At 38.9% G+C, this 15675-nt stretch overlaps 1 protein-coding gene across 2 annotated transcripts in view; it reads left to right on the top strand.

Moving 5' to 3' along the window:
• The window catches only part of LOC121508378 (WT1 interacting protein), a 62032-nt gene that overhangs the window by 29080 nt on the left and 17277 nt on the right, over positions 1-15675 (top strand). For both annotated transcript variants that reach the window (XM_041785186.1, XM_041785195.1), the window contains one exon: positions 13799-13866. In XM_041785186.1, coding sequence (XP_041641120.1) covers positions 13799-13866 — 68 coding nt within the window. The remainder of the gene's footprint in view (positions 1-13798; positions 13867-15675) is intronic.

Below are 15675 nucleotides of genomic sequence, written 5' to 3' on the forward strand. Positions count from 1 at the left end.
AGGTATTGTGCACATTATTAGACTCCATTTTGCTAATCAGCAATTATTCAACCGCGCCAAAGTGTAAGGAATATCATATATTCCATCTTCACTTCAAATGGCTTTTTTTGCAGCAGAGTTTGGGATTAACATGGGTTATTAGCTGCCTTCTTTTAAGTTAAACAAGTTATCTGGTAATTGACCATTTGAAAGGGGTAATTACTAGGTTTAGGTAGTGATTTAAAAATCTATGTCCTGTATCTTTAAACTACTCAAACTTACAAGATGTTGAGTGCTGCACATTTTCCCGGATCACAAAGCTAGTAGAGGGGCAAAGTAGGTGTAAATATTGGTTAAAAAATCTGTAATCAAGATGTTACATAAAACATTGTTGGAGTGTTTGTGTACCATAGCTGGCTCCAGAGATGCTGCAGCAATCACTGTTCAAAAATAGATACATGCTACTGATTCTAGTGGAGAACTGCATCATTTATGCTGGATAATGTGTACCTTTCACAGCTGAGTTGTCACCAAAAATACTAAAATCTTGTTCAGGCTGCAGGCCTGCACAGCCTCACCATGGCACAGTGTAGAAAATCCATTTGAGGCTTTTTTGTAAGCAAATCGGCACATTTATCTGTCCTTGCAGGCTGGCTAGTGTTCCGTTTTCTCTGCCAAAGACACAGAAAGGCTGAATCTTTGCATTCTACCAGGAGGAACAAAATAGCACCTCTCATTTAACTGATTTGTTGTCAGTGTACACATTACAAAGCTTTGTATGAATAACAGGGAAATGTTGTTTAAATCAGTGTCAATGTCAGAACTTATGGGAGATAGTATAGCTAGAGTAAAAACATTTAAAAAATGTATTTTAAATTCTGTTAACAACCCAAGAGTGATCACACCTGTAAGGAGCTCAACAGTCAAAGAATCTTTTATCAATCATTGTATATTATCTGATGAACACTTTATGCCTTTAGATTTGTCTGTGATGTAAACATTTTTTTTCTTTGTCCATATTGCCCTGGAAGTAGCGCTGTTTGAAAATGAGTATGAAAAATGTATGCAAGTTAAAATGGCTTCCATCAGCCTTATGAAGCCCAAAAATAAATTATTTTTAATGCATTTTTTCTCACAGTTAAGTTTGCTGTGATAACATCAGGATAACCTCACACGCCAGATAGACTGTTTCATATATCCACTGCATTTCATAGTCTTCTGGAAAACCTCAGCAGGCGCTGTCGTATTTTAACGGGCGTTGGAGTTTGTCAGTGGATAAGACTCATGGTGAAAAGAGCAAAAACCTCTTCTATCCCAAGAGAAGCTTTCCATTTGGCTCTTTGTTCTTGTTTTTTAGGGTGAAATGTTGCCCAGTTCTGATAAAACTGCTGCTTTACTTTAGCTACATCCAAGCGAATCGCTGCACAGACAGCAGCCATTGTATATACCGGCTAACAGTCAAACTAAACCCTGCCTGTAATGGTTGCAAACTAATGTGGAATCAGGTCAGGAGAAGAGCAAAAACATCTTCTCCATCATGGAAAACTTTCAGTTCTTTTGTCTTTATTTAATAAAGACAAGTTGTCCAGTTCTGCCACCATGCTATATACAACGCTGGCAGCCATTGCTATCAGCTAGACCATAACCCAACCCGTAGCCACCTCCTTGTTCTCCTCACTGATTGGTTGGCTCTGTTCGCAGACCTGACACTATCGTTTCAGATTGTTGCTGATGATGAATCTGTCTGATAACAGACATGGAATCTGGCCAATCCCTCCTTTGTAAAGTTAAGATGCAAAATCAAAGACAGAGAAAAGTCTTTTTTGTGAGGTCTCTTCTTAAGAGTAGAGGAAAACAACCATTGCCATTGTTGGCTTTCACCACATAGTTTTAAGCAGATTTGTGGCTCAAGTTTAACGTTTGAGCTATAATTAGTTGTCAGCTGTACTTTAATGCAGATATTTCTTTGTAGGAAGGATGCACTGATTCATCAGTTTACCATCAGCATTGGCCAAATAATGTGGCTTGAACAGATAGTATCAACTCATTACTAGTATCAAGCACACCTAATTGTTTGTTTTAGAGTAGAGGTATTTATTGGGCAGAAGTCTGTAAGCAACCTGTTGGATAAACTCTGATTAACTCTATGGCTGTGGCTCAGTAGGTAGAGTGGGTTGTCCCTCAGTCAGAAGGTTGTGGAATTGATCCCCAGCTCCTGCAGTCACTTGTCAATGTGACCCTTAGGCAAGACACTCAACCCCAACTTTAGTTTATAGAGGCAAATAAATCTTAAGAATGCCATTGACTGGAGCTGGTTTATCAGTGGGGACAGTGTTCTGCTTGTTTTTTGTTGTCAACACAAGACATTTAATTTGTACACAACAGAACCTGCTCATAACGTGATAAGTTTAGATGTATAACAGACACTTGAATACTTTGAAGATTACACATTTAGATTAATTGACCTGATAAATGTACCTTTAAGTGAATTTTCCTTTGTAAAATAACGGTACAATGTTCAGATTCTGATATAGGCCAAATTGCAAAATGGGAACACCTGTAATTACACCTGTACAATGGTGTGTTTTATCAGCTGTTGTCCGGTTCCAGTTTAATTATGACCTGATAACCAACAATACAGGGTTGTTAATTTGTGTGAAGGGTCAGTCAAAGGTTGCAAAATATTATCACTAAGTATTTTTCAATTGCATGTACTTTATAATTTTGCAGGTATCACAGGGATACTTGGCCACTGCTGATTCTACAATCAAAATTAAGAATAAAAACCCATAATATTAGTTTATTGTAATTCAGTCTCCTGGCTCATGACTTTATAGGTGAACCATGGATTCTCAGTGTTTTATGAGTCTACTTTGCCCTGAATAGGACCCTGTGTGGGTCAGAACTGGTCTATATCTAAATCCTTTCTTAGTTTACGTGTGAGCCTGAAGAAAGCCCAGCAGCTTCCCTCTCTTAGAGGCTCAAGACAAAGAATTAGAATTTCATCAGAAGTAAAGTAATGACAACAGAAAATCTCTGGCCTCAGTCACCACCCTAAATAGAAAATGGAGTATCAAAGAATAAACTGTTCTACTTGTTGATCCCTACCTTTTTTATTTGCCTTGGAAGTTATCTACTTTTTGCGCTAAGTCACATTAAGTCACTCTGCCATTGAGTCTCTCCAGTTCTCCAACGTAATGTAATATCTTAATTTGTTGAGTCAAATTATTGGTGCATAAACATGCATGAGTTGTCTGTGTATTTTGCCAATGATATCTTGTAGGGGGAGGGACACAACCTCAATGACCATGCATGTCAGCACCGACTGTCTTCAGATTGGAAAAAGCATACAACCCCTCCACTCTGCGCAGTCCCTATAGTTTAAAATAGTAATCCTATGTTGAAATCTAATTTTAAATTGGCAGGACAAAAATAAAGAGGTATAAATGATTACATCATGATATTTTCTCCAGAGCTTGATACCAGTGATATGATGATGTGACCAGTAGGTAATGGTCCATTTTAAAGGGGTCTTGTGATGCCACATTGAGTAAGCAGTGTGAGCCCATAGCTTTTAAATAATCAAAGGATTTTATTGCACTTGCATCACTTTTGCAGGTTGTTGTGTAAAGATTCAGGAGAGAACAAGTGATATGAGAGATCTCTACCTGACAGCTTGAATCACAAACATGTTGGCTTGTGGGTTTCCAGCTGCAGCCAGCGCCCACTGTTAGCCACTTGTTCAGTCAAAGCCGGCCTAAACATGTCATAATAGAGGATCTGTTGTTCCCTATGTTCAGCCAAAACTACTCATGTGTCTGCCTGCTGCATTGCATTGTGTTTGGCTTTTTTGTTTCATAAAGCTAGAGATTAGACATGTCCCAATATAGGTGAGGGATGAATTGAATCTGATGATTTTTATCCTGCCAGGATGTGTAATATTTACCTGCCAGGCAAATATTCAACATGCTGTGCCAATCTTTAATTAACCCACACGAGTCATTTCATGCCATTCATTTATGAGTCATTTACCTGCTTTTTCTCCTCTTACTTAAAGTACCTCTCTGTTCATGATTGATTCATGCATCCTGCTGCTTGTAGGCATGTGCATGCTTCTGCTCAGTCTCTCTGTATCACTCTCTCTCTCGCAGGATGAGGGAGCAAAGCAGTATTTACTGAATATCCTCGTAATATTCGTTGGTTACAGTGGCACACTTGAATGATAAAACCCTCTGCATATGAATGTGTGATTGAAAAGTTTGACCCAATGTGAAACATTTTAGATTAATATTCAAAAATTCAAGGATATACTGCAAAGCTGAAGTTGCACTGACAGACTGACCAAAGACCAGAATGAGCTGATTTTAGACACACTCATCCGCGACTGGTGACTTGCCAGTTACCTCTATTACCAGTTTCTTTGCTGGTCCAAGACGCACCTAAACAAGACGTTTCATGCCATTTCATGCTGAGCACAATGCAGAAAAACAAAGCGCACAACACGGATGGAGCAGTAGAGACAGACCCCAGGCTCTGGCTGCAGACACACAAGCTGAGTGCTCCTCGGCTGAAGAGAAAAAGATTTGGAACATTTTAGGATAAAAACTGAGGCTTCTCTTATCCTCTTCACTTGGGGTGCCTGTGCTGCTCTTGTGTATGCGTGCACTCCTGCTGAGTCCCATTTTCATGCATGTGTACTCAGGGGGCTGGGGATCATGGTGTCAGTCATGGTATTTTAATAAGTTTTTCTACTAATATTACAGTTATATTCTGATCTTAGATGATACACCTCACTGTGTGATTGAAAAAAAATGAGCTGTGTTTAGATGTATCACTTTTCAGGGACTATTATTGATGGATAGTTGTGATTAGCAGATATAAAACATTATTAGAACTAGTTAGAACTGTATTTGATTTGAAGTATTTAAAGTTTAACATTGTTTTGCCCTGGGCTGAGACTAATTGAAAGACTTATCTCCTGAGACATTTTACGAGTTCATGATATTCATTTTGAATTTGATAGCAGCTACACAGCTCAAAAAAGTAGGGACAGGGCCATGTTTACCATTGTGTAACATCTCTTCTTTTAACAGCAGTCTGTAAACATCGTGAAGTGAGGAGCCAGTTGCTGGAGTTTTGGTAGAGGATTATTGTCCCATTCTTGTCTGATGTGGGATTCTAGCAGACATGGGTCTTCTATGCTTGACTTTTCCTGATGATGCCCAAAAACTTTTCTATTACTGAAAGGTCTGGACTGTTCAGCATCCTGACTCTTCTACTGTGAAGCCATGCTGTTGTGATGGCTTTAGCATTGTCATGCTGAAATAGTCAAGGCCTTTCCTGAAAGAGAGACTGGATGGAAGCATATGTTGCTCTAAAACCTCTATATACCTTTCAGCATAGTGTCTTTCTAGATGTGTAGGCTGCCCCCGACAAAGGCACTTATCCAACCCCATACCATCAGAGATGCAGGCTTTTGAACTGTGCCAGGATAACAAGCTGGATAGTCCCTCTCCTCTCAGTCTGCAGGGCATGGCCTCCAGCATCCATGGAAAAGAATTTAAAATTTTGATTCATCTGACCACAGAACAGTTTTCCCTATTTTTACAGCTTCCTTTCATAACTGCCTGTTGATGCTGTCTACATACTAAACAGAAAACTGAAATAATCCCCTATTCATTACAAGGCCTGAACGATTTTGGAAAATATGTAATTGCATTTTTTTTCCTCCAATAAACTCTTCTTTGTTCTTAAACCAGGGCTGAAAAAGTCTGTAAAATGATCTGATTATGATGATTTGATCTCGGATTGCAAATTGGATATAATTGGTGCATTGAAGGGTTTTTGTAATTCTCATATTTAATATGAAAAAAGTACAAAAATGATGGTAGGATTTTTTTATAGACTATTCTAAAAAAATGGCACTTGAAGGATTGCATGATATGTCATGCATAACAAAAAAAGCTGCAAAAAAGTTTAAAACTGGTATTTTGACATAAATTTCAGGTCAAAGAAATATTGCACCTGTGTTGACAGACAATGATTTTTGGAAGTGTTCCTGAGCCCATGCAGTGATTTCCAATACAGAATCATGCCTGTTTTTAATATTGTTCCTGAGGGCCCCAAGATCAGGAACAATATTGATTTCCAGTCTTGTCTCTTGTGCACAGAGATTTCTCCATATTCTCTGAGTCTGTTGGAGGGATGGAGGGATATCCGAAGCCTGCAATTTTACATTTAAGATCATTTTTCTGAAACTGTTCCACAATTTTAGATGCAGTTTTTTGCAGATTGATGCCCACAATGATGATGATTTTTCACAGTACAATAAAAAATAAATACAAATATAGACAGGCTAATGGAATTTCAAAAAAAAAAAAAGGGTAATTTATTTCTTTCTTTCTTTAGGAGTATTCAGAAATTTACTTTATTCTCATGTCTTTATGCACATTAGAAAATAACAAATGGTGCTAAAATTGTATGGTGGTTAGGTATCATGAAGCCTGTTTTGTGCTGTTGCAACTTTGGGGATACAAGAAGGATAAGTTGAGATCTTAAGAAACATCTGTATTATTTCTCACAGGAAAATAGAGTAAATAAAATATCTGCTCAGGGCCTCGAGTTTGATTGATCAGGGGCAGTTTAATAAATCCATATTTTACTGAGAGCTTATTGAAGCTTAAAGTGGACAAAAATAAACATTTGAGACCAGAAAACATGGGTAAACATCCCTCTTCAATATCCATAAAACTCTCCCTCTTGATTTTTTAGCAGCTGAAAAGCTATGTGTAATTTAACTTCAGCAGCCACAGAAAAAAAGACTACATAACCTGTGTGACCCAAGAGCTAAAGAGCAAAAATGTATTTTAGAAAAAAAACCTCACAACCTGGATTTATCTTGGTTCAAGGTTTTTTTTTATCTTAAGGCTGAAAATTTCAAGTGGGACTAGAATAGAAATGTCCTTTTATAACTCTACAGCGCCAAAGCATTTTCAGCACAGCTTTCAGTGGGTTAAGTCCACTGGTCATTCATAGAAACCAGTGGATTCCTGTGTCTCCTACAGTGGACTAACAATCCCCACACACCTGCTACACTCTGGAAATTTTAGCAGAATAATACCTTTGCCTTGGCGACACATCAGTCTCCTTTCACCAGACCAACATCCATCACCATGGCAACACCATCACTCAAGAAGACTGCATTAGCAGAATGAGCTCTAATTCCTACATAACAAAGATAACAGGCAGTCAGCGTAAGGAGAGCAGAGGTCAGAGCCCTGAAGCCTCAACAGTTGCAGTGTGACCACAGAATAAGCAACAATGGCAGCAGAGTAGAATTAGTTATGTTTTGTTGCTATTGTAATTATTTTGTGGTTATGTGACTATTTAAGGGAAGATTTGAGGTTGTTTGATATCATTTTTCTTTAGTTTCAGCTGCTGTTTAATGGGATTTTGTGTTTATCTTGCCTGCTCAGACCCACATGGAAATATTAGCATATTATTCAACCAAAATAAGTATATTTTCTGTCTTTCATTTAGTTATTTCTGATATCAAGCAGAAATTATTTACATAGCTCCTTTCAGGCAAATTCACTTACAGTCAAAGGTGCTTTACAAGTGATAAAGATGGAAGATGAAAGGGGATTTAGAGATCATGAGCACCAAATTGAATTGAATAATATGACAAAAAAATAAGATTGATCAATAAACTTGACTTATATAGCAAATTTCAGACTAAATAAATGGCAGATTAAAGTGCTTTGCAAGCTTTTAATAAAAGGCAGCACTTTAAAAGCTTCTAGATGTGGTCTAACAGCCATGAAACAACAATAAAGACTGATGATGAAAAGAGTCTAGCATGATAACAACAGAGTGCAATTTCTGAAAAAATGTATCTGTGAATGCTTAAGTAAATATGTAGACCCTTTACTGCTAAAGGCTCATTTATGCTCTTTGTTTGAAACGCATGTGAATGGATGGTTATTTTTACATCCAATTCAGCCATTTGTCATCCATTCGCTCTAAAGTTAAGGATACGGACTGAAGGGCTGCAATACCACTGACAGTCACAGGGGCAGTATTGGGTAATTCAGTCAACAGCTCAACCCTGAGTAGCAAAACACAACAAAGAAGAATCATTCGCAAAAGGTGGAACTTTTAAGGTAGAAGCACAGAGAAAGACAACTACAGTCATGGACGAATTATTGGCACCCCTGGAATTTTTCCAGAAAATACTATTTCTCCCAGAAATTGTTGCAATCACAAATGTTTTTGGTATACTTGTTTATTTCCTTCATGTGCATTGGAGCAACACAAAAAAGCAGAAGAAAAAGCCAAAATTAACATAATTTTACACAAAACTCAAAAAATGGGCCAAAAAATACTAATGGCAGCCTTTTAAAACTGTGGGTAAATAATTTTTTTCAAGCATGTGATGCTCCTTTAAACTCACCTGTGGCAAGTAACAGGTGCTGGCAATCTACAAATCACACCTAAAGCTTGTTAGAACGTGTGTCACACCAAGCATGGAAGAGAAGAGGAAGAAGAGCCCAGAATTGTCTGAGGACTTCAGAAGCAAAATTATGGAAAAATATGAAGAATTTCAGGTGACAAGACCATCTCCAGAGATCTTGAAATTCCTTTGTTCACTGTGTGTAATATAATCAAGAAGTTTATAACCCATGGAGCTGTGGCTAATCTCCCTGGACGTGGACGGAAGAGAAAAATTGACAAAAGAATGCAACACAGGATAGTTAGAATGGTGGATAAACATCCTCAGTCAACTTCCACACAAATTCAGGCTGTCCTGCAGACTCAGGGTGCAAAAGTGTCAGCTCGGACCATACGGAGCGAAGTTATACACAGTCTCGGACAGTTGAGACTAAGGTGGATCTTTTTGGAAAAGCAGGTCATTCTACTGTTTACAGAAAACAGAATGAGGCCTACAAAGAAAAGAACACAGTACTTTCAGTCAAACATGGTGGAGGTTCAAAGATGTTTTGGGGTTGCTGCCTCTGGCACTGGGTGCCTTGACTGTGTGCAAGGAATCATGAAATCTGGAGACTATCAAAAGATTTTGGGTCACAATGTAGTGTCAGAAAGCTGGGTTTGTGTCAGAGGTCATGGGTGTTCCAGCAGGACAAAGACCTAGAACATACCTCAAAAAGCACCAAGAAATGGTTGGAGACAAAGTGCTGGAGAGTTCTGAAGTGGCCAGCAATGAGTCTAGATCTAAATCCCATTGAACACCTATGGAGAGATCTCAAAATTGCTGTTGCAAGAAGGCATCCTTCAAATCTGAGAGATCTGGAGCAGTGTGCAAAAGAAGAGTGGTCCAACATTTCAGTTGAGAGGTGTAAAAAGCTTTTGGATGGTTATAGGAAGCAATTGGTTTGAGTTATTTTTTCCCAAGGGTGTGCAACTAAATATTAAGTTGAGGGTGCCAACAATTTTGTCCAGCCCATTTTTTGAGTTTTGTGTAAAATTATGTCAATTTTGGCTTCTTCTGTTTTTTTTGTGTTGTTCCAATGCACATAAATGAAATAAACATGTGTATACCAAAAACATTTGTAATTGCAACAATTTCTGGGAGAAATGTGTATTTTCTGGAAAAATTCCAGGGTTGCCAGTACTGTCGTCCATGACTGTAGAAGAGCACAGCTGAGCAGTGGACAGATGTCAGTATGAGGGCAGTGACGGATGTGAAGTTTAAAACGCACTGATTTATTTTGGTACCTGCATAGAGCAGAAAAAGTAAACGTTTTTATTTTGAGGCTGCTTTTGACGTCCCATGTCTAACAACAGCAGGATGTTTTAGAACTACTTCAGCCTGAACAAGACATGATTAGAGAGAATAGACTTCCCATTTTCTTTACAGGGCTCACTAAAATTAACAAGAACTATTAGTTTTTCCCAGTAATGTTAATTTCAGGTAGGATTCTTTGCTCAGTGAGCGAGTAGGTCTGCTTGACTTTGCTCATACATGGACCACCTTGGTGTGTTCACGGTCAAATACAGTAGGTGGCGGTCTGCATGTAGACACTCAAATCTGACATTAGTTTGAGTTTTGTGTCAATAATGGAGTCCATGCTGCTACTCTAAATGTTTTATGACTCTTATTCTACCTCTACATCCATCAAGCAGCTCAGAGGATGATGGGTCCATGCGTTTAGGATCTGGGTCTTTTTGAAAACACTGATGAGTACCCGGCACTCGAGCATGGTTGCATTCACATTTAGCTGACCATACTCGAGCACACATGAATTGTGCTTTAGACTGCCTCTTTTGACGGACTCAGGGATGGTGCTTGAATCCAATGTACAGTGATCACACAGATCAAATGAAACGAACTTTAGGGTCAGGCGTATTCAAATCAGGACCTGGGTCCCTAATGTAAAACACCTTAACCATTAATACTGTAAATCATAGTTTAAACACTAAAGATTAGGATGCAGAAATGATAGGGTAAATAAACCAGTAAGAAGTAAAAGATTATAAAGTGCTACATAAAAGCCGTATCTGTTAAATGTCTTTAGATTACTTTTAAATAAAACAAAAACACACTAGATCAGATTTGTGAGTTGTAGGTTTCTGAAACTTTTAGCTAGAAACTCATCAACAGTTTCTCCTGGTACTATCACTTGTAGCACAGCGATGGTTCAGGCTCTCCGTCTGGGGACAAAAGGCCAAAGGAGAGTGAGAGAGAGAGAGAGGCAGGCATGGAGCCCTCCCCCTGCTCTCCTTGGTGAGGGGAGCGGGCAGAGAACGGGTGTTGGAGAGGTGTGGGGGGTTGAATGGGACCAGCTAGTGACCTCAGGCAGAAAGAATGTCCCCGTTTGCTCAGTCGGCCCGCTCCCCTAGCAGCGCTCCACACAGTCATCAGCGCTGGGGCCTTTGTGTTCACCTTCCAGACCCCAAACTCCAGAGCAGAGGCCACAGACGAGCACACAGCAACACCTCGCAGCCCCCGCTGCTGCTCTGTTCTCTATAATCTCACTGTTCCTGAGAGTTTAGCCTCTCCAAAGTTGCGGTTTTGAAGACGGTGTCTATTAAGAGTTCTTCCTCAATCCTGCTTTTCTTTTTGCTCCACACCACCAAAATGCTAATTGCTCCTCTGTCTCAAAGTCTTAAAAGTCTCACCTATTGTGTGGGCAGCATTCCTCGGCTGCTCCGGCCATTTATGTGGGTGTTAATGTATTGCCATCTCCAAGCATTGTGACACCGTGTTTGTGTGTGAAATACAGCGATTGCATAAATTTCAGTGTTAAAAAGAGAGGGGGGTGGATTTCCCATGCTGGGACACCCATAAAATCAATGGTGGCTCGGGACGACAATTAAATCTGACTAATCCAGCAGATTTATGAGATCTGTGCGCTTCTTCTGCCAGGCTCGGGTGAAGTCATTGCGCTGCCAGAGAGACACCGCTGCTGTTAAATGAATTTGAATGGGCAAGCTGTAAGGGGTGCATGGCAGGGGGCTGCAGAAGCCAGCCTGCAGCAGAATTTCTTTTTAGATTGGATTCAGACTTGGATTGTGATGAATGAAGACTCACCCAGAGGAATTCAGGCTTCTCTTTTGGAGCTGGAAGCTCAGTATGCTGAACCTGAGCCTGCTGTGGTTTGGACACATCTCTGTGGATGTGTTCCTAAGGTGCACTACTGCAACCAGTGGTTGTATTTATGTTAATTCTATAAAATGTCCAAAATAATGAATAAAAACAGTGGGAATGGGACATCTTAAGAAAAACAAACATTAACAGCAGTGGTGAGGTCTTTGATCATGTTATTATGGCTAATGATATTTGATCCAGCACGTATATATTAATTTAAAAAAGTCATATACTTGGTTACTTTTTTGGTTCCATTAGTTTTAGAACAATCTAATCTCTATTTAAAAAGTGAAAAAGCTTTAATAAAACAGGACAGACCCTGAGTATTATTTGACTCAAAGCTGCCATGAGAGAAAGAGAGAGCTGTGGTCCAATCAGATTTACAGGCTAAAAATTACAACATTCATCAAGACTTTATGGCATCTCATAAATATGTCAAATTAATTTTTATGTTTTTCAGAGTTTAAAGATGGTGACACTGTCTAAATTGTTCAAATGCATCTGCAGACTTTAAAAATGTTCCCACTATTTTTGTACAATTAAGAAAGTCTGCAGAAGTTTGCCTGCAAATTTTAGTAATTAAACCAAGACACTGTCCAATATTGGGTACTGAGGACTTTTGTTGCCATGGTATCAAAACATTTATGGAAGTTTTAATTCTGGTATCATGACAACCGTAGCAGCACTGCTGTTGTTCAGGCATGTGTCACACTTAAAGACATCCTCCCTCCTGTCTGCTTTTGTTGGTTTGTCTTGTAAATGAAACACAATGGCGGGGTGGAGAAGAGCAGAGTGGAGATTGTGGAGAGAGGTTTGGAGAGAAAGCAGCCTCCTGTATTGATTGTTTATGGGTTGTGAATGGATTTCTGTAGGGATCAATGGTTGAAGTAATTAAATGGAGGCAGTGGCGGGACGTCTCCTACGTTCAGCCAACCATCTGCTCTGCACAGACCACTGTTGTGGTTAGAAAGTAGAGAGATTTTGGGAAAGGCGTACTGTGTCATTTAATTGGGCTTGGATTTTCAGAAGTCAGATGTAATTTTTTTGATACGCAGCACAAATTAATACAAAATACACACCGCAGTGTTTCTGAAACAACTCAGCAGTGGTCCTGCAGACAGTTTGCCAGTTCAGGAGGTAGCTGGCTGACTGGCCTGGGGTGGGGGGGTTGAGGTTCAGTAAATGTAACACAGGATGTACACAGAAAAAAACAACTAAGTGTAATCAGTTTATGTTTAGTGTTATTCTATTGAGTTACAAATGTAAGTGAATATTTTGCTAACAAAATACATATATAGGACAACTAACCACACACTTAATATGCATATTTACAAAAGTAACATGTAGATAAAAATAATACAAAGGATACAATTTTTGCCATCCTCTTAGTATTTGTGTGCAGTCGCGTTTTATGTTTAGCTTTCAGATTTAAGGCAGAGCTGACATGCTATCGTGCGGGGCTGTGAGAACAGCTCCAATGCCCTACTTTGCTTTAAATTGATCAGATGCAACATTCTGGAGATTTTCACTTTAGATTAAAATGATATAGGTGAATTTAGATTAATTTAATAAACACTAGAAATTGTACTTGAATATCTTTTATGCCTAGTAATGTTTTTAATACCCTGTTTTCACTGTGTAATGCATGATAAATGATTGAGGCTCTGCTGGTACAATCTGCTTTGCCTAAAAAGAGCATCACCTCCAATTTCCATTGAGCAACTCAAAAGCATTATTACTGAGACATAGGGCTGGGCAGTTAATTACAGATTAGATTAAATTGCAATTTGGCATGCTGCAATTTTCAAATCGCAGACAGTGCAATATTTCTTTAACCTAAAAGGTGTCGCAATACCAGTTTGATACAGAATATTAGATTAAACTAGGGCTGAACATTTGTGAAAAAAAATCTAATTGTAATGATTTTGACTCGTATTGCAAATTCGAAATTAATTGTTGTCTTAAATGGAGTGATATTTTTTTAAATTCTCATATTAAAAAAAAAGGAACAAAAATGAAGAAAGTTGTATTTTTTGAAGACCGTTCTAAAAAATGTCACTTGAATTATTGCATGATATATAATATATTACATGTCTGCTGCAACAAAAAAGGTTTTTAACTGGTATTTTGAAGCAAATTTCAGGTTAAAGAAATATTGCAACCCCTGTGCTAAACTTAGACATGTCAGGCTCATTGTTGTATTTCTTTCAGGGCGGAGGCTGCGAGGAAAAGCGTTCTACAACGTCAACGGGAAGGTCTACTGTGAGGAGGATTTTCTGGTAAGTCATCATCATGTTTATTTTGTTTTGTTATAGAAACATCTGCCGGTAGCTCCGTATCTCTTACTAAAGATGGGGGTGACAGAGACGTGGGTGGAGCAGAGAGCAAAGGATAAAGATCTCAAGCTGCATTCTAAAACCCTCCAGAGGAAACAGACATCACAGCTACAATTAGAAGTTTGGCACCAACCCTACAATTCACACTAATTTACCCAGAAATCTCCCCAAGGATCTCATTTACCCCATGAGCTGCTCTGCGGCACTTACAATTAAGAGTGGGAGGAGGACAGCTGTAACTCTCAGGCTCCTGGTCCATCTGCTTCAGGTTACCCTGGCAGACATTTGGCCGGCTCTCATGATGCCCTCATGTTCTGTCACAAATGTTGTAATGCTACGTTAAAAACATCTGATGCTGTTTTTCGGATCAAACTGTTCAAATAAATTGTGATGAAAGTATTTCCAAACTGGGAGGAAGGAGCTTACAAAAGCTTCCTGTAACAACCTCACAGCACATGCTTTCATTCTTCCTGTTTATCTGCAACTTCCCCATAAAGCTGAACTCGGTGATCTGTGAGGAAGTGCTATAATTCCTGTTTTTAACTGAAAAACCACAGCCTCATAGTTGCTTTGTTTATTTGGACCACTGACATTGCCTGGTTAGAAATTAAGTGCTTCATGTTATCTCTTAAATCAGATGAGACTAAGCTGAAGGGCCCACTCAGAAAGAAACTTAATTCTGATCGAAAGGGCTGGCTTTTGTTATTTGGATCAATATTCTTGTAAACACTTGTTTCAGTTGCTTCTTCCTAGCTGCTGCTGATGTTTGCCCCATGTGTAGAAGTGCCACTTTTGTTATTGCTGGGATGAATAAAAACATGGCAGGCATAACATAAAAATGTTAAAACAAGTTTATTCAAAGCTACATAAAGCCAGAATCTAATGAACTACAGTAACATACAAATTCATATGAGAGGGGGGAAGTAAAATCTCTGTCACACAGCAAGGGGGCAATTTGAGGAACAGTATTTTGAAGCAAGCAGCTTTAGTGGTGTTTGTTTACAACACAGGCAGAAGTGTTAGCAGAGGCATTTGGCTCAGCGATTCTGCTGTGCATACCCAAAACTAAGCTGAAAATAATAACAGAGGAATAAACACACAACAGGACATCAGCTCTGCTTGGACTGGATCTCACGCTGGTGAAAAACTTTATTAAAACACTCTCACTGATGCAAACATTTACTTGATATACCGATACCAGAGTTTAATTTTGGACAGGTTAGAGCACATGTTAAAGGAACTAGATGTCCAGTGGATGTCACACTTTAGCGCCAGTCTCTCAAACCTTCCCCTCCTCTTTCAGCCCTCCGTAAGTGTTTGGACTGAATTCAGCAATTTATAGGATTGATCTCTATGCACATATGCAGCCTGTAGTTCAGTCAGTTATGTAAGTATTTAGAACAGATAATTTTATTTAGGTTGGAATGTCTGTTGTATCTACTTGACACTAGGCTAACCTGATACGTAATTAGTGTTTAATCCAATTGGAGTTTATTGCCCTAGGAACATCACTAGCTCAAACTCCATCATAATGCTCCTATATACTTTGTCCCTGAGTTAGTGGGGCTGTCTCTCTTCTCTCATGTGTTTGCAGGGTTAATACTAATTTGAGCCTTAGACATTTAGGAGACACTATGTAAAATGTAAATAAAAGCAGAATGCAATGATTTGCAGATCTCATAAACCCATATTTTATTCACAATAAAACATAAACAATATATTGTTGAAATAGATTGATATAGGCTCCAACAC

This window comes from Cheilinus undulatus, linkage group 1 (assembly GCF_018320785.1).
Source record: "Cheilinus undulatus linkage group 1, ASM1832078v1, whole genome shotgun sequence".
NCBI lineage: Eukaryota > Metazoa > Chordata > Actinopteri > Labriformes > Labridae > Cheilinus > Cheilinus undulatus.